The sequence below is a fragment of the Labrus mixtus genome, chromosome 2 (genome assembly GCF_963584025.1).
Source record: "Labrus mixtus chromosome 2, fLabMix1.1, whole genome shotgun sequence".
Lineage (NCBI taxonomy): Eukaryota > Metazoa > Chordata > Actinopteri > Labriformes > Labridae > Labrus > Labrus mixtus.
Window position 1 is genome coordinate 6,941,791 of NC_083613.1, and position 19,258 is coordinate 6,961,048.

A 19,258-nucleotide genomic window follows, 5' to 3' on the forward strand; every position below is an offset into this window, starting at 1 on the left:
GAAATCTTCTTTAAATTGTCATTGCAGAATGTCATGGACTATCTTTACACTGTAGTAACATACAGCATTTCAATTATTTTCCAATCACTGCTGGTAAAAACAGACAGGAAACAAGAGAAAACAGGTACCCTTTTCCCCATATTTATTTGAAATCGTTTCAAAAGATAAAAACATGATTGATTAACATGAAATGGCCACAGAGTTTTTGCTCTTATGAGTGGAAGAGGCGTGAATAGGAGGGGACTTAAAACTTGTTGGGTCACCTGTGTGTCGAGGTAAGCAAACACCCTAGACAGAAAGTTTAGTCCCATTGGTTGTTTCTGTGAAGCAAACCTGCAAAACTGATCAAATTACAAACATGGATCCCCAAATGTTGGCTTGTTGGCAAAAACCTGCACTCACATCCATTCAGCTCATTCACCCCTTATGGCCAATCATCCAGAGAAGTGCTACAGAGAGTCTGCTCGATCAGACTAGAGCTCACAGCCTGGAACATCGTTATAATCATTTCTCTTTCCTATATTACAATCTTTTTACAACATAAAAATAGATCATTAACTATGATAACCTTATTCCATAATGTAAATATACAATATTTATTGCTTTTTCAAATAAACTAATTTCTTATTTACTTTGTCGTTATCATCTTCCCCCCTACAGGAAAAAATAAAACAAAAAGGTACCGATGAGTGACAAATGATTTTAGTGTAAGGCAAGGACCAGCAGGAGGCGCTGCATCACTGAGAATGAAGAATCTGACCTGAACAAACCTTTATTTTTTGTTCATCTTTGTTTATATACGTTATTAGTGTTTAAAAGTAAAGAACCTCCATCTGCTTTAGACTGTTCTCTGGCACTTAAGTGTTCTTTTTTTTCTTTTTGGTTAATGTCTACCGACTGCAATCTGTACAAACTTCTCCTTGCATAGCATTTAAAAGATATCTCAATATAGCTTCTCTGGCCTTACAGTCAGTCCTTCTATCAAAAGGGCAACCAGCAGCAAAAGAAAATGATGGATTGTGAGCAGAGCTGAGCTTTTAGACTGACTTCCCCTGCACAAAAAGTTTATCATTGATCCCTTATAGATACATCTACAACCCTGCTGTGCAAACTAGCAGATTTAACCACCATCACTTGATTCTTTCACTTCTATTTTTGTTGTTCTAAGCTGTTGAACCACAACGTGTTTACAGAGAGATGCTGAGGGGAAACTATGGGATGAACCCTCTTAGTTTTTTTTTTTTTAAACCTTTTAGGTTCTCTTTTACTATAAGTGCATTAAAAAGGATCATGCACAGTGTCTCGGTTTAACAGAGGAGCTGCCGTGCAACATTGTCTAAGGATGGCAAAATGCCCCCCTATCAAATATAGGAATGTAGGGAAACAAAAATGAACAAGCAGAAAATATTCCCCCTCTAAATGTAAAAATAAAGGACCAGGTTTCTGTCAAGCAAATGCATGATCACAAAGAATTTAAAACATGCTGATTATAAATATATAGAGCAATGTATAGAAACTTTCCTCACTCTGTGCTGCTCAATTGACTCCTCCGGCTTTTGGCACACAGACATTTGATTGAAACACACCTTCACCAGGCACTGCTGGAATGGCTAATTAAGACAAAAACTAACAAAATTACCCTTCCAAAAAAGAACCGTCAATAAACCCCACATTCATGGCATCATCTTTTTGTGTGGGAAACGTATCTGCCGAAATACAAGTTCAACTATTTCCATCCAGAGTGTTCCACTTTCCCTCCACAAACTAATGCCAACACCAAAAATAATAAAATCAAATCAAGTTAAAGATGTTGCTCAGAATTATGAAAATCACCATTATTACTTTTATCATGAAAATGCATTAAAAACAAAAACAATGGAATGCACAGATTTAGTGTTTGGTCCTGATATGTATCAGAAGTTCTTCTTCGTCCAGTCAGCAGAGGAGAAGCCGAGCCGGTTGTGGTCAGAGAGGTTGATTCAGTTTCATGCCTCCTAAATGTTTTAGTTTTTCTGTTCACTCGTGCAAAGACAGAATGTGGTCACTGAGTAGTGTCGAACCTGAATGGTGTAATAGTGTTTAAGGTTGCATTCCAGCTGGTGGTTTAGTGTTAATGTGTGAGTGTGTGTAGTAGTGTGTTTGAGAGCTCCGTCATCCCCAACAGACCGACCGATTGACAGACCATCCATCTTGTCGGCTGACTGAGAGTTTAAGTCCTAAACTGAGGTCAGTTCACCTCCCCACAGGAGGAGCAGGAGGAGCTCCTCTCACCATGCCTGAGGGAAGAGAAAGGAGAAGAAAAACATGCTATTGATACCGCACAGATACTGCCACATGAAAACATCAAAAAGATGAAAATATGTAACTAACACTGTGTAGTGAACACACTTCTGTGAGAAACTCCGTTCATACAGATTATTGTGGAACAAAAAGGTGGAATTACAGAGAGATCATAGTAAAATGAGACATATTGTGTTTTTTAACCAAGGATTATAAAACATGGACAGTCTTGGTTTCTGAACATGCGTAATGAAGCCAAACAATGGCAGTCACTATATTGGAAATACTAACTCCAGCTTACTTTCTATCAATCCAGAAATAGGCACAGAGATGGGGCTGAAGTTGGTCTTAAACCTGCATATAGCATTAGGTTAATTTCAAAATAAAATACCAAAAATACCAAATTCTGGATTGTATAGCCCATCACTATATCAATATTATGTCAAAACACCAAATTAACAGCAAATCAACCTCAGAAATGCAAAGTAACCTGTTGCTTGTATATTGTTCTCTTTATTGCCACATTATCTGCTAGTTCTGAGATACTTTGTGGATCCAGCTGCTCTAGGTTGGGGTTATAATTAAGAAATGGTTCCAATCGGGTACAGCGATGTCAGACAGAGAAAAACCACGGCAGAGAGAGAACGCAGTGCACCACAGATGCTGTTGGATCTCTGCTTTACATAAATGATGTCATAAAAAAGTGTGGCCAGTTAAATTAAGAAGTTAAACTAAGACAGCAATGCTCGTACCCTTGTTGGTCTTACTGGGGTAGACCTTGTTGAAATGCCTGTACTCCTCGGGAGGTGGAAGGTCTTCAATCGGGTGGAAGTTGAACTTGGATTCAAAATCATCTGAGGGGAATACGGAAAACATCATTTAAAACAAGATGCAGACTCAGCGAATTAACAGTTAGTTAGGAATACATGAACAACCTCATCCTGATACAGGGGCGTGTCCCCCCAGAAAAAAACTATGATTAGCTATTTGCCATGTTGGAGGTGTGGATTATGTGTTGCAACAGGCTACTTGTAGTTTTCTTTTCATTTCAATGCAGCCCATTTTCTTTTGTAAAATATAGAATTATACTTATATTTTGGTACCAAAAAATTGCCAAAAATGTTTACATTTGCAAGTAAGACAGTGTGCAGGAGTTTGCATGCAATTATTCTGATACTTTAATTATGACCTTTGACATAACAAGTGCTATAAGCTGGGGAAGAAGTTCTACTTAGTGCACCTACAGTGTGGTTAAACAACTTAAAACATATTTACAGCTGAAAACCTGCAATTAATCTTAAAGAGAGAATTGTTTGTATGTGATATTGATGTAGAATAAACAATATATCACAGTCTTCATATTAGAAGAGACCCGCGTTTGTGTTTTCTGCCTGGATATGTTCTATATGAGTCACAGACTGTAATCTAGGCATCATCCCTGGCTTTGTTATTAAACAGGAAACAAAAAAAGACTCCTTTGCATGGCTGCAGTAAGATATTTGACTATCACACCCACTTCCATCAAATAGAGGGCATAAGCAAAACATGTTGACAGCTCCTGTGCCTGATGATTTTGTCAGAAGTTATTCTTCATAGAATTAATTAAATATATCATTTCAACAGCACAATATGTGGTGGATATCGAAAGAAAAAGGATTTGAAGCAACAAAAAAAAAAAAAAAACAGGGAAATCTCATGTTGTGCAACAGTCCTTTTCAATGGGAGACTATCAATAGATATTGATTATCTTTTGGATGATCTTGTTAGTGTTTTCTAAAGCACAAGACGAAGTCCATACTGTAAGTGTCTTGTTTTGTCCACAAGCCAAATATATTCAGTTTACTGTCATAGAAAAGGAAAGAAGCTAAGAGATATTTCTTTTGAGACGTTGGTGGAAAACAAGAATTTTGCAGTTTTTGATCCTAAATCAATACTTTACAAGGTTATCAAAATAGTGCCACTAGTTTGGCATGCTTTGATCTGTTTTAAGTCTCGCACAATGAATTCCTGCTCTTAAAAAAAAAAAAAAGGATTTGTTTTACAGAGAATTTAAATAATGTTCTATCCACAGATCTTTCAGTTGCCTGTTGATTGTGAAAAAAATGAATGAAGAAGCAGAGGAAAACAATGATGCACAACTCACCTATGATGAATTTGGAGGAGTGGAGTGGAGTGGAGTGGCCATTCCTGATGGGTGGGGGAGGCGGAGGGGGTCCAGCCGGGGTTCTGGAGGAGGAGGTTGATGACAAGGAGGAGGAAGAGGAAGGAGGTGGAGGAGGTTTGCCCACTCGGCTGTGGGGCTCTGAGGTCCCAGAGCTGTTGACGCGGTAAGGAGGTGGGGGAGGAGGGGCGTCCCGACCGCTATTACGAGACCCAGGTTGGGGAACCTGAGGAGCTGAGTGGACAACACACACATGAACAAATGATTAGGATGACATGAATGATTTTATATAAAGACAGTAACTTCTGATGAAAATGACTTTAATACATGAGACTCTGACCACCTTTAAGTCAAACCTAAAAATGTTTAATTTTTTACTACTTTTACTCTAATGGCTTCAGACTAATTTAAACTCCATTTTTATTTTTAAGGTATGCACTTTTTCAATTAATTATAGCAAATGTTCAATATTTTACACTCCTGCACTTTCAATGGTAAAGCTTTGTCTTTTATGATGGTTTATTAAGCTATAAAGCACTTTGAATTGCCTCAGTATATGTAAAGCTGCCTTGTGTTACATGAAGTAGTGACCTATTCACAGATGAATGCAAAGGTATAGATAGCAATAAAAAATAAAGTTTGTTCCTGACCTTTGAAACATCCACTGTTTTAAATGCTTACAGAGGGATTATGTCGTCTGATCGGCTTATTGATTTAAGGGACTTTTTTTGCTCTCTCCTTTTTATGAATAGTGCGATATCCTCTTAAGGACCCCCTATTGACACAATTACTGTCAACCAAGCAGGGGTACCTTTGTTTACAAAGCTACATCTAAACAGTTTCTCAGGTCATCTAAAGCAAAATCAAGCGTCTTCTTTAAGACTATCAGACACAATTTCTGGGCCTTGAAGAGTTTTGATTGAAATAAATGTTAGAAGTATTAAAAGTAGGAAAAGCTTAGATTTGATACAAGTACTCAATATTGAGTTATTTTATGTTTTTCATTACCACAAAAAAAGGAAGGTGCATCTCAAGTTGTTATGAAAAGTGAGGGAGAATAAGAGAGAACGTCAGTGAGGTGGACCTCTGGAATATTCCACAGGACTTCAGGAATGCAGAGAAACCAGGAAGCCTCGTGGTGAATTGCATTGACGTCCAATCACAACATGGAGTGGCTAACAAGTGCCTTCCTGTTTTGTCTGTTTAAACTATAAATATGTTTCCACTAAGGTTTAAATCTGCTCTAAAAAGGAAGCAAATAATCCCTTGAAGGTTTATTCTCCGTCAGATATAACCCTGTAATATCTCTTTAAAAATTAGCAAACCTACAGTTAATTATGGATATTCAGAGGCATCAAAATGTGTCATCATTCACAAAGAATCTGCACAATCAAGCCTAAACATGCACACCAACATGGTGGATCTGCTATCTACTTGTTGGAATACTAAAATATTCTGTAATATTCCAGACTATAAATCCAATGAGGGTTAAAGTGACACCCCAAAACACATTATTATATAATGTGGAAATAGTAAACAGTGGATGTTATTTGATGAGTGTCAGTGCAGGCAGCAGGCTTAAATATGACAGTCAGACGAGCAGGACTTATATGACATGTATGCCCCTGCCTCATCTGTTAAAATGTTTGTTGCTTTATGGTTGCAGTGGTCATGAAAATGTTTAGAGATAACATGTCGAAACTTGAGCTGGCTCTCGAATGAACATTCCTCCAGATGAGAGAAAGTGAAGTGGTGATGTCACTGAGACTTCTTTGATACTGAGTCAAGAGAATGCTACATACTTATTTACTTAACATATGTAACACATTTTATCCTGGAATCATTGCTTTTAAAATGATTTAAGCAGAGGATGAATGACATTTTAAGACAGATGACACAAGAGAGAATACAAGAAATGATGAGAGAGGAGAAACTAAATAACAGATCAATTATCAAAAAAGTTAAAATCTACACGTCTGGGTTGCAAATCAGTTTGGCATCAGAAATCATATTGTTACCCTGAGTTCACGATGACATCCTGTCGTAATAGATTCTTTTACTACACTCCCAGAACTCTATCATCACTATTTGCCAGTTTACCTGCCCTGCTCCTACGAGATCTGTTCACTGTTCTGGATTACATCAATGCAAGAGAGCAGGGAGAGATCAGTCCCATTCTGAGCTACAGCCCAGACTAGCAGCGTGTGGCTGCGTTAGGCCGGGCTCGGTAGAGCTTGCATGAAGCATTTGTGTGCTGAGAAGATAAGCACTGCACGTCCATCCTGTCTTTACAACAACTGTCTGTTGACAACAACCGCTGTATGACGGACACTTCTCAGAAGCTTTTCACTGCATGTTCATCATGATGTATGATCATTTATTTCCTGATAAGAAGGAGCAAAGAGGATATAGGTACACGATACTATCCATAAGTGGCAAAAATACGGGGAATGTCATACATGAGTGGCTGTAACGTCAACAGACGTCAAGGCGCTGCGCTCAGAAAAAGCAGGGCTATTTGTCCGGGTAGCCGTCTGCGGCAAACGCTCTCTACTCATTGCTCGGGGGACACAGGGCCCAACAGCATTAGCACAAACTTTGACTGGCATTATGGGCCTATAATATTATTTAAAATATAAATAATTAGTTTAACAGATTAATTATTTTGTGACTGTTTAGCAAGGGTGACAATGTTTGATAGTTTAGTGACTAATCCTACACACATCAAAATAAGACTATTTGCCTAAATTATTTGGACCTTTGCCAGGTCTCTGTTTTCACTGGCTGTACTCAGATAAAGTTAACAAATCAACATTTTATATGACACCGCGAACGACAATGCTAAATCTCCATCAGTTTAATGATATAAACAATTAATTACCAAAAAATCCTTCACAATAAAAGTCCCCAGGTCTTATGTTGTAGAAATGCTTTTGTTTTGAAAGAGCCATATCAGGAAATGTGTTTTCAGCAGCAGATTAACACAACTCTGCAGTAGAGAAACATAACTTCAAAGCACACAGATTGTGATTACAGTGCAGACTATTGTACCTGATCTGCGTCCAGGTGGCTCTCTGGCAGGTGGTGGTGGTCTGACGCCCTGTTGAGAAGATGGAGACGATGACAGAGGAGGTGGAGGAGCGTGACTGCGTCCTATGCTGCTGCCTGATGTGTGTTTTTTGTGCAGGGAGTTGTGCCTCTGTGGTAGCTCTGGAGCCCCGCCCCCATCAACCTGTGATGGCCCGTTGGAGACGCCGCCTGATGTGTGAGGCCTGTACGGAGGAGGAGGTGGAGGAGCTGAGGATCCACCTGTTGGCGGTCTGCTGGAAGACAGAGGAGGCTTTACAGAGCTTGAAGGGTTGGGGCCTCTGTTTGGAGTTGGTGGGAGGGGCTTCTCTCTGCTGTGAGCAGATGCCTTTTGGTTTGGCGTAGGGGGAGCATTGCTGCGGCCCCCTCTGTTGAAGGGTGGGGGAGGAGGGGGGGCAGAGGTGCTGTGCTTCATCCCGCTGCCAGTGGAAGAGCTGCTGCTGCTGCTGGAGGGACGTGAGATGTCAGGAAGTGAGGGGCGGTGGGAGCGCTGGTGCTCTGGGGGAGAGGGCTTATTTTGTGGGGAAGGTGAGCTTGAGCGGCCTGTGGGGGGGCGAGGGGCTGCGGACCTGGATCCCGGGGGCCTCAGGGCGGATCTGCCCACAGAACCACCAGCTGAACCATCTGGGTGGAGACACGTTGTTAATAGAGAGAAAACAATCCAGACAAATGTCTTTTATATTTGTGTCTGTTTCACAGAAAGGATGAACACATTTATTTGAATACATTTCAACATGTGGACTATATAGTTCTTGTGTTTGTTTCATAGTGTTGCCCTAACAACACAATTCAATATTTTAAAATGTGTCACTCACAATTCCATTCTTACAATGTCTGTTGTTGGGATGCTTGTTATAATGACATAGCGAGAAAAAAAGACAATGAATAGCATCCAGCTGCACAAAACAATTTAAAAAGGGGAATAAGACGTTTTAATGATTAACATGTGAAATTGAACCTCAATTTATGTATCTTAAAGGATTGGAACCGCAGACATCTCGCTTTCCCATCACCTGAAGACAATACGAACGCTACTCGCAAGAATATCATGAGGGGTAAAGAATATGTGCACACTGGTATATCGTGATCAACAGCAATCTTATATAGATGATAAAATGACACAAAATAACATATATAACATAACATAAATCGATGTGTGGAAATGTCTATTCAGGATGGAAAATACATTATTTTAGATCAATCTGGAAGGATCACAATCCTAAGGAAGCGTATTGCTTTTCAAGTGAGAAAACAAAACTTCTCTGTTTTTCTGAATTAACAAGATAATTATCTCTGACTTACCATTAACATTTTTATGAAAATCTAAAATTCTGCCATTTTTTTCTGAATTAATGCGATACCAGTACCTCCAAATCCCAGCAGAAGCTCTGATTTAGACCACTTAAAGTAGCACACATACCCAGGATATACCCAGGTAGTTTGTCGACTTTGTGCAGGCAACTTAGATCTTTGCAGTTCAGACACAAACCCCACTCTGGTCTGTCAGGATCAGCTGTGCTGATAAGGCATGCATCACTGATATAACGTGTTGCATCTGAAATGCATTAATGCTGATGCTGGCTATGTGTTGACTCAAAGAGACAATTAGGCCATTTCTGAAAATACAGGATCCCCACAGAGTGCAATGGAGGCGCTGGTGTTGTGCAGAGAATTGCATGCATTTAGCGGGGACACGAACCTCTCCCTGTATGTGACTTGTATTTTATTCATTCAGAAAAACAGAGATGATTTTTTTCCCATCTCAGAATTCTGAGTTAATTATCTCAGTATTTGATAAAAACAGAGATATACATTTTTCTCATCTGAATGCAATACACTTCTGTTCATCCCTGCAACAAGGTTCCAGAAGACAAACTACAAATCTTAAAATTTCAGATGAAAGAACAAGGAAATAGAGATGTTTCTATTTGTAAAAAATATAAAAGTTCACCCCTGTATTTTGGTTCATTTGATAAAAAATAACTAAATATAAAGTAGAGACATAATAAATACAACTATTACCTCCGATGGGGCGTAATTTTGGCACACCTCCTTGGAAAAGGCCTCCCATCCCCATTGGCCCTCCACCTCCACCTCCACCTCCAAAACCTCCTCCTCCACCTCCTCCACTGCTGCCTCCACCACCTCCTCCCGATTCTGGTGGAATGAAAGAGACAATTGTCAGTAAAGATAGGTAAGAAAGCAGAATTAGATAGACATTTTAATTTTTTCAATAATTAAGTACCATATTAGGAGTTACTGTAGATGCACCACAAAATATGTACAATGAAACAGAAGAATACCAAGCAGCAAAAATCAGAGATAAATCCGTATCAAGTTGTGTAAAAATGTGAAATCAAAACTGATGTGTGCCATTACTTCTGCCTTTCCATACTAATATTTTTGGTTCCTCCAGTGAACTAAAAGGAATTAAACCCACAGGGAGCATGCAAGACCACAGCTCAATGCAGCAGCATGTGTGTGGAAGATAAAAGACATTTTGCACTAAACAGCAAGACAATTTAAAATCTTTGAGGTAATTGAATATCTCCAAATAATGAATTAATAAATTCCAAATAAGACACATAAGTTACATTTAACAGCCTTAAATAAAAGCTATTAAATCTACACAGGCTGTTACAAACAAACAGATCATATAACACAATCCGGTTCTGGATTAATTGATGCAGTTTTCTTACAAATCACCAACTATGGAAGATATTTTTTTAAAGTTATCAATCAAAACATTGGGTACATGAATGGAATGTAAAAGTATCTCATTATGTCTGTGGAATTAAATATTCATTACATTTTTCATTGTTTTATATTAATTAAGCCCAAAATCAAGGTGCATGGCAGAAGAAATGCTGTCTGTCTGTTCTCTGTCTGTTCTCTGTCTCACTCTCTCTCACTCTCTCTCACTCTCTCTCACTCACAAGCTGGCTACACAGTAGACGATTTTAGGTCTGATTTGTCTAGGGTGTCGTCCGATTCAACAATCATGATGATTGGGGACCCATTCAAATCTCACCCATGGGCTCCAGGGACTCACTAAACTGAAAACATCATCACTGCATGTTCCTGTATTTTTAACTCATACGATAAGTATATGGATACATTTTCTTGTGTGTGTATTAAATAAAAGCTCAGTTACACATTAGATCAGGGGTTTGGGTGTATGAAATGAAGTTGTAACTCACTCTCTATAATGGGGGCGCTCCGGTCATTGACCGCGCCGACCTTCTTTAGTCTGGCGCCCTTGCAGATGTCAGACAGCAGGGCTCCTCTGCCTTTAGCATCGGAGGAGCTCAGTTTGGGAGGTGTAGTGTTTGCCTGCAGGAGGTCAACAAACACACAGTCACATCTCCAGTTCCTCAGATCTTACTGGAGTGCTTTTGGTAGAGACATTTTTCTCAGATCCCTTAAACTGCATATTTAACCTTCTCTGATGTTCATGTCAGTGGAAAAAACAAAGATGGAACACGATCATTAAACTGGACTTCAGCTTGTTAAATGACTTCAGTCAATTTAACAGTTTCTTCAAGAGGAAATATTTGAGGAGCATTCTTATCCTGGTTTGAAAAATCAAACATGTTTCTGTTTGTGACTGCACACTGCTGTCCTCAAATAGTCTTTTTTTAAGTTTTATTGTGTTTTTTAAGTGTGTAAATACTTTGTGTTTTCTAGCCAAATCTATTTTAATGATAAAAAAAAAAAATAAAGTCATATGGGTGTTTTCATAAAGAAAACCGTTTTCCATGGAGTCCACATGGTCTCCAACTACATTATCTAGGTGTGTTATTACGACTCAGAAATATTCTGTCTCGTACAAATTTAGCCGGACTAATGTGTTCACATGCATTTTTCATTTTTGAGAAGGCTACTGTTTTGGAGCAATGAAGAAGGAATGTGTCTGATAAAACAAGTTGTGTTCTTTTACAGATAATCTGCATTTTAGAAAGAATCAGAGGCATTTCAGATACTGGTACACTTGTTCTGATACCAACATCAATATTAGTAATGGTAAGTATGCTAATGAACCGCTAATGCAATGCACTGATCAGATAGCATAACTTATTAGCCCCCGCCCCCCAAATGTCAACTGGTTTTAAGTAAATTAAGATGTGAATATAACAAAAAATAAAAGTTTTGGTGCAAAGGTAGAGTGTGTAATGATAGTGAAAGGCCAAAATCAGGCTTTCCAGGAATCATACTTTCATTATTACTCTCTAGTATTGAAGGGTCGGTAACAGCATCAGAAACTGTACTGATAGTGAAAAAAATGTATAGGAACATCTCTAGATATTAGTCTTATAGTTATCAGAACAAAAATGATACAAATAAACAGTATGAAGTACAAGACTCTGAACATTAACAGAAAAATGTTTAGATAAATATGACGTTAAATGATGGGGTAGGTAAGTCCTTACTCTAATGTGTATTGTCCAGTTTTGTCCCTTATACTATTAAAGACTCTCTGACTTGACAGACTTACATTTGTCTCAACTTATACAAAACCATGTCTTGTAAGGAATTCTGCTGCACTGAAATAAAAGTAGTACCAACTCTGCAATAATCTCAGTCCGATCACTGACCTGACTGAAGGTTGGGGGGGGTGGAGGTCCAGGGGGAGGAGGGGGAGGGGGAGGAATAGGCATCCTGTCCCTCTGTTGGCACCTCTGTGTGTGGGTGGGGGTGGGGGTGGGGGGGTTAGCACCGGTGTCTTCACTCTCTCAGCTGGGACGACACACAATAAGTCCTGCAAAACAACATGCATATATTTAACTGATCATGCCTTTAAACCAAGCAGCATCTGGTCTTGAAAAATTAAGGAAGTGCAAAATCCGGCAGTTTGTTGAGCATCTGCTTGAAGCTGGCTCCAGGAGCCCCGGAAGTCACATACACACCACATTGAAAAAAGACAGTTTTTACAGTAGAAATTAACATGTTTCCAGCCTGGTACAAAAAACGAAATAGGTCTCAGTTATTGTCATTATGGGCACACACTGTGTGGGAGGTGATTTTTTTTTTGTAAATGTCCCAGTTTTGATTTTCTGAATACTAGTTTATGATACGTTATCCTTAGTTAGGCACGTAGCTGACATGATTGATAAGTGGGAGTGAAGTAACAGTTTTAGACTTAATAAAATAAAGACACCCTATTGCCCAGTTTTTTTTTCTCATTACGCATTATTACTAATCGTACCTTGAGTACATCTGTACCTAAAACTGCTCTTAATGTGTCATCTCTGCACACAATACTAACTGAGGTCAAACCAGTTAGAAGTCTGGGCCCATTGTTGGCTCATGCAGGCAACATTGGCTCTCTCACTCCACCCTCACCCTCTGCTGCTCCATTCATCAGGCCAACTGGCTGAGTGTCTGGCAGGTTTTCACTGAGAGAAACCAAAGGAATCTCACTCAGCAAGCTCGCTTGTCAGTCACTGACGTGGTTGAAACAGAAAAATTACTCAGTGGCAGAAACAGAAACTGAGAATCAGGTTTTTTCCCCCTCATTTCTGGAGGAATATGAAATGTTTTAATATATTCTGTGTGCAAGACGGAAACATCAGATAGCAAGAACATAGTTTTTAATGCAATGCATTTTAGTGCACTGAGTCTTATTTTTGGGCTATTACTATGAATAATTGTCTGTTTACACATCTCTATAACTGCATAATTCAATAGTCTTTAAAACCTTTTTCAATTATTCTTCTAATCAATTCATTGTTGCCTAAAATATTTTCTAATTGTTGATGTTTCCAGAAACCCACAAGGAGATCCTGAAAGGTCTTATTCTATTCATAACTCAAAGATTTTCAGTTTCTGTTGAAAAGACAAGGAAGGAAATTGAAAATATTCACATTTGAGTCGTTGGAATTTGATATTTTGATCTTTCTTTTGTGAAGAACAATCAAGCCTGATGTAATGTTAGTAGGGATGTAATGGTTTGGTACGAATTTGGTTCAACAGGAAAAAATCAACACAAAGACCTGGATGGGGTCCTCTACTACTACATAAACACTGTGTGACGCAGTCTAAGCATAAAGTAGAAGCTTCGATAGTCTTTGACCCTCTCTGTTTTCCCATCCAGCTGCTTGTTAAAAACAGCAGGGATGAATTGTTAGACACCCGTTTTCTTCATAGCTCCAGTGATCTACTGATCAGCTCCTGATGCCATCTTGAAAACTTTTGATGTGTTTGACCACATTGCCAACCTGAACTGTCCCCACAACCGTTTAAAAGACAAAGACAGGTCCTTTAGCTCTGTCGTGTCATGTTAATACTGTGTATCTTCTTTGTGTTTTGTTGTGTCTACTTCTTCCATGTATTGCCTTTTATCTCACCTTAGACATATTTGTCATGTGACTGCATGCACTGAATCATGACAAATACTGTTACAGGCCAAAATGTGAGTGCTACAACAATTAGTTGATTGATTAGTTGACTTATGTAACCATTACCAGAAGTCAAACCACAGGAAAAAGGAATATTGGACTTGAGCTTGTATAGTGCTTTTCTAGTCTTCTGAATACTCAAAGTGTTTTTTCCATTCACCCTACATTTAATCACTGATGGCAGAGGTGCGCTGTGTTTAGTGTCCATCAGTGTCCATTCATACACATTCACACGCCGCAAACTCAGCAGCAAGAGCAATTTGCGGTTGACTGTCTAGCCCAAGGACAATTTGACATGTGACTGCAGGAGCTAGGAATCAAACCTTCTGGTTCAGAGAAGCCTCACACTACCACTGAGCTGCAGTGGCTGTTTGATTTACACAATAAATAATGATCAGGGTATTAGTTTAGACTTTGTGCGATCTGATGTGAATCTTCCATTGCAGACATTTCACAGACTAAAATGATAAATGAATATTAGAAAAGGCATTTTGCAGCCAGCTTAGAATGCTGCAGAGGTAATGTTAAGTTGATCCATCAATAACAATTCTATGGAAATTTTTCTGGGAGAAGCTGTATTATTGCAGACAAAAAGCTTCATATTTCTATATATTTCTTCTTTAAATCTAATTAAAAAAAATAAAAATTAAAGGCTGAATATCAACACTTTCTTTTTTCTTTATGATGGACAAGTCGCTATCATGGCAACCTAAAAAAATAAATCTCTTGTAGAAATGGTTTTAATAGAAGACGCTCATGAGTCAGCATTCATTGTTTTCAGACCTGCTACTACACTTGAAGTTTAGCTCAAGTGCCTCCCATTTATCTTGATCATCTTCACCATCCTTCCTGGAGTCCATCTGTGATAAATTCAATTGTTTAGACATGATTCAGAAAGGCACAAACCTGTCGTCTATATAAGGTCTCATAGTTTACAATGCAGAGGAAAAACCAAGCCATGAGTTCGAAGTAACTGCCTGCGGAGCTCAGAGACAGGATTGTGTCAAGGCACAGATTTGGGGAAGGCTACAAAAATGTCTGCCGCATTGAAGGTCCCCAAAAGCCTAGTGGCCTCCATAATTCCTAAAAGAAGAAATTTGGGAAAAAAAACGGTCCAGGACTCTTCCTAGAGCTGGCTGCCCGGCCACAATGAGCAATTGGAAGAAAAATGCCTCGGTAAAAGAATTGACCTAGAACCCAGTGGCCATTCTGCCAAGAGATCCTGTGTGAAGATGGGAGAGACTTCTAGAAGGACAATCATCACTGCAACACTCCACCAATCTGGGCTTTATGGCAGAGTGGCCACATTGAAGCCTCTCCTCAGTGAAAGACACATAAAAGCCTGCTTAGAGTTTGCCAAAAAGCACCTAAAGGACACTCAGGCCTGCCAGAACAACCATTCCAAGCCTGGCACAGTCTAGGTCTGTGAAGACTGTTTCGTCATGAGCCGGGGATCCAGCCGAAGATTTCTGCCATTTAATAAGGCAGTTTTTTCTTACCACTGTAACTTTCGCTGCTTTGCTAAAGTGCTCATGATGGATAGGCTGGATCTTTGTAACATAACAATAAGTAAGGACTTTTTACCTGCTTTTTGTAAAGTGTCTCGAGATAACACTTGTTATGAGTTGACGCTATACAAATAAAAATTGATTGATTGAATTGAACAGTGAAGCACAGTGGTGGCAGAATCCTGCTTTGGGGGAGTTGTGCAGCAGCAGGGACTGGGCCAGCCAGAGCCCTGACTTGAACGCAATAAAACATCTCTAGAGAGACCTGAAAATGGCTGTCCACCGATGGTCCCCATCCAACCTGACAAAGCTGGAGAAGATCTGCAGAGAAGAATTCTGCTGTGCCTGTGACAACTCACTCATTTCAAATTACACTGTAGTCATTCTCAAATTGTATACTGTATTTTACCAATTCTCTAAAGGCAACAGTTTATATGAAGCACGTCACCGAAAATATACCTGTCTATCTGTCTATAGCCGGACTTACAGATCGTGGAGCTGGCAGCAATTTAAATCAAGCTGGCTGTTAGTATGGAGTGTCTCCTCCTTAAATGAGCTGCACCTGGTTCTCCAGTGTCTGCAGCATGGGGCTCTCTGACAGCTAGTTTAGTTGAAGCATGTTGTTGTTTAGCTCGGTGTTTCTTCCTTGTGAGAGAAGTTTCCTTCCTGCACATAGACTACAACTCACCGTATTATTCTTGTTGTTTAACTCGAGAGAGAGAGAGAGAGAGAGAGAGAGAGAGAGAGAGAGAGAGAGAGAGAGAGAGAGAGAGAGAGAGAGAGAGAAAGCTCAGGCCTCAATTATCAGCTGACTGTGTTTGTTTACAGCATGCAACATTCTTTCTCCCGGTATAATGCTGTGCAAATGTTAGCGTACCCTTGCCTGCTTGTTGTCGACTGTTTCACATAAAGTAAAGAGTGAAGAGTGTAATTTAAATGTCAGTACCTGTAACGACATTACTGAATCTGGAAAGTAACTAATTTGTTTATAGTTACTGCAAATAGTGGTTTCAAAATGAAGACTAAAACGTTACTTAACGCTGCACCTTATTACTGATTCAGAGAAGAGTTATTTTTATTGGGCAGATGTAGCCACCTGTTGAACAAACCATCTTGTTTTCATTTTCAAACATGAAAGACAATGGTGGCATTGTGGGAGTCTTACACCATAAGAAGTCATGCAACAATCATCTGTCATCATTTTAGCCGAATGCAGTCGGCTAAAATGTTATTTCAAACATCGGTATTGGCCCTGATTTTCCCATTCAGTGCTCTAATATAATTCTGAAAAAGCAAATTCTACACAATGAGTAGGCTGCCTTAAGTTTAATAACTTTTATTATTATTAAACATTATTAAAATAACAGGCTATTTTAATTCTAATAAATGTAACTTTAAAGTTGTATTATTTTGGCTATTTATGGCATTTATTATTAATATTATTTCTAAACATTGGTTCTTTAATAAAATGTCTGAGTACTTGAGTACAGCAGCTCAATTATCTGCTGCTAAATAAAACATGCAGTAGATCAGATTTAGCATTCATAATTCTCCCTCATCCTTATCTGACAGTCATTTACAGGCTACTGTGTTTGTTGGTGGCTATACTGTAGCTCAGTATAAAGAGTATATCTCTCCTGCTGCCTCCTGTTGCTTTTGTTAGGTGTTCAGCTACTCCCAGCTACTAACCCTGTGAGTGTTTGTGTGTGTACGTTTATATGATGATGATAATATCTGTCTCTCCATACTGTAATCTGTTCTGCACATGTTAAATTTACAAATTATCCCTGCACTCATGTTCACTTCATTTGACTGTCTACTCGCCGTTATATTGTATAGTTTCTGCTTATAATATGTCTACACTCATGCACTTTAACTTATGTCAATACTGTCCATTTACAACTCTGTTTTTGCACATTTACCTTTAATCTTTCATATTTAATTTACAACCATTTACTACTCTGTTCTTGCACATTTACATTTAATCTTCCTATTTCAGACTAGTAATGCTTAGTTAAATCCTGGTTGTATATATTCACATTCTTAGTTTTGATATTTTTAGTACTTATTTACTTTGTATTTAATATTATATTGTGTTTAGATTTGCTAACATTGTGTTTTTTACTCATATTGTGTGTTTGGATAACCTGCTGCTGTAACGCCACAATTTCCCAGTTTGGGATCAATAAAGTATTTCTATTCTATTATAATCTATATCCTGGTGGAAGAAGTTTTTTTTCTTTCTCTGGGTTGAGGCAAGTTGTTCACTTTAATTATTAACAGTTAATCCTGTAATTAATTTAACATGAATCAACTGCAAGATATGAGCATAACGGCATGTTTTTATTCATGTTTCCAGGTGCACAATAGTTACCTCTGCAGTATCTTTATCCAACATAGCATACTAACCTGACAGCTATACTGATAAAAGCTGCTGGTCTTGACCCATTGACCCTTTAATCTGACTAATCCTCTCCATTAAAGATCCAAGTAAAGTGAGGTCCCAAAGTAGGTCAAGATCAATGATGCATCAAAACACTAAATGAATAGTTAAAAAAAAAAACTCCCCCCCCCCCCCCCCCCCCATTAAAAGTGTGACGATGCAGAATCACAGAAACACAACAAGGGAGGGAGAGAGGGGGATAAGGAAGTTAGATGCTTTTGTGGTCAAGGAAATACAGCAAGCTAAAGGCCTGTGGCGATGTGTGAGAGTTTCTAGGTTTTTTTAGGCTCTGACAGCTCAAGATTTAAAACCATATCCAACAAAGAGTACTCAAACACTGTCGAGACACTTTTAGATTAATAAGAACATCCTGTTCGGCTAACTTGTTTAGTAGTGTTGCAGCCAAAGCACGCAGTTACTTTTAAATTATTAATACATACACTGAAGCAAGTTAGTGGATAAATGTAGCAGTTTTTAGGGAGTTTACAGTGTGTCATTATGGTCGGTAAAACAGGATTTAACGGGCCCAGACAGGTTGAGCCTCCAGCCGCTCCCAGGTAACGCTCCGCTGGATTTACCTGCTGCCAACTAGCTTCAACTTAGGTGGAGTAAAGTTAGCTTCAACATCCTACTTACCCTGAAAAGAAGAGGTTTGATGGTCTCGTCCTCCTAAACAACATGAATGGAAAGTGCTGCTGTGGCAATCCTTCGTCTGAGTTCTTTGACAAACACTATGATGTGAGGGTTACTGCTGAGGATCAAAACATTCACTTAGCGGGCTAACGCTATACTGGAGCTAGCTGCTGTTAGCTAGTTAGCATCGGGCTGTTTACTCTCCAGCTGTCAGTGTCACTGCAGCCCGGCTGTCTGTAAACTGTGATAAATAACAGGGCTTTTACATTACTCAGATGGTAAAACAAACTACAGACGGTGTAAAAATTTCACTTTTTGAGCTTTTAGGAAGCTACGGAAAACTTTACCCGCACTCCTGAGCGGCGAGCAAAGCCATACTCCCCGTTGACACCGTTTTATCGGTCCCTGCTCAGGAACCCGGAAACGGGACGGGCCGACACAAAATGGAGGCAGATCTGTGCTGCGTTAAAGTGCTGCCGTACAATTCAAACACTCTAATGTTTTGATACAACTTCACAACAAATTACAAACAATCACATACGCCAATTTATCATCAAATATAAGCAACAGTAAAATCATCAACTAAGGGTAGTTACAGTGCAGGATGTCCCAGCGATGGACTCATTTACGAAAAACAATGAGTACATTTAAATAAGCCTAATTTTTACGGTTTTCTACCTGGTTACACCTATGGGTCACACATGTACGAGAATAAACAAATATCATTCTTATTCCTTTAAAAAAACGC

General features: G+C 39.1%; 1 protein-coding gene across 2 annotated transcripts; it reads right to left on the reverse strand.

The window, feature by feature from the left end:
- Positions 1 to 125: 125 nt before the first annotated feature.
- Positions 126 to 18,967, reverse strand: wipf2a (WAS/WASL interacting protein family, member 2a). 2 transcript variants are annotated; one of them, XM_061049158.1, is made up of 9 exons: positions 18,858 to 18,967; positions 18,514 to 18,751; positions 12,124 to 12,287; positions 10,729 to 10,861; positions 9,551 to 9,685; positions 7,493 to 8,152; positions 4,424 to 4,675; positions 3,033 to 3,134; positions 126 to 2,276 (listed from the first exon to the last, which is right to left on the reverse strand). In XM_061049158.1, exons 3-9 carry the CDS (start codon positions 12,184 to 12,186, stop codon positions 2,233 to 2,235), a joined length of 1,389 nt encoding a protein of 462 aa, XP_060905141.1. In that variant the 5' UTR covers positions 12,187 to 12,287; positions 18,514 to 18,751; positions 18,858 to 18,967; the 3' UTR covers positions 126 to 2,232. The 2 variants fall into 2 exon arrangements, with proteins under 2 accessions (XP_060905141.1, XP_060905140.1); XM_061049157.1 differs by having other exon boundaries at positions 18,514 to 18,942.
- Between the last annotated feature and the right edge of the window lie 291 nt (positions 18,968 to 19,258).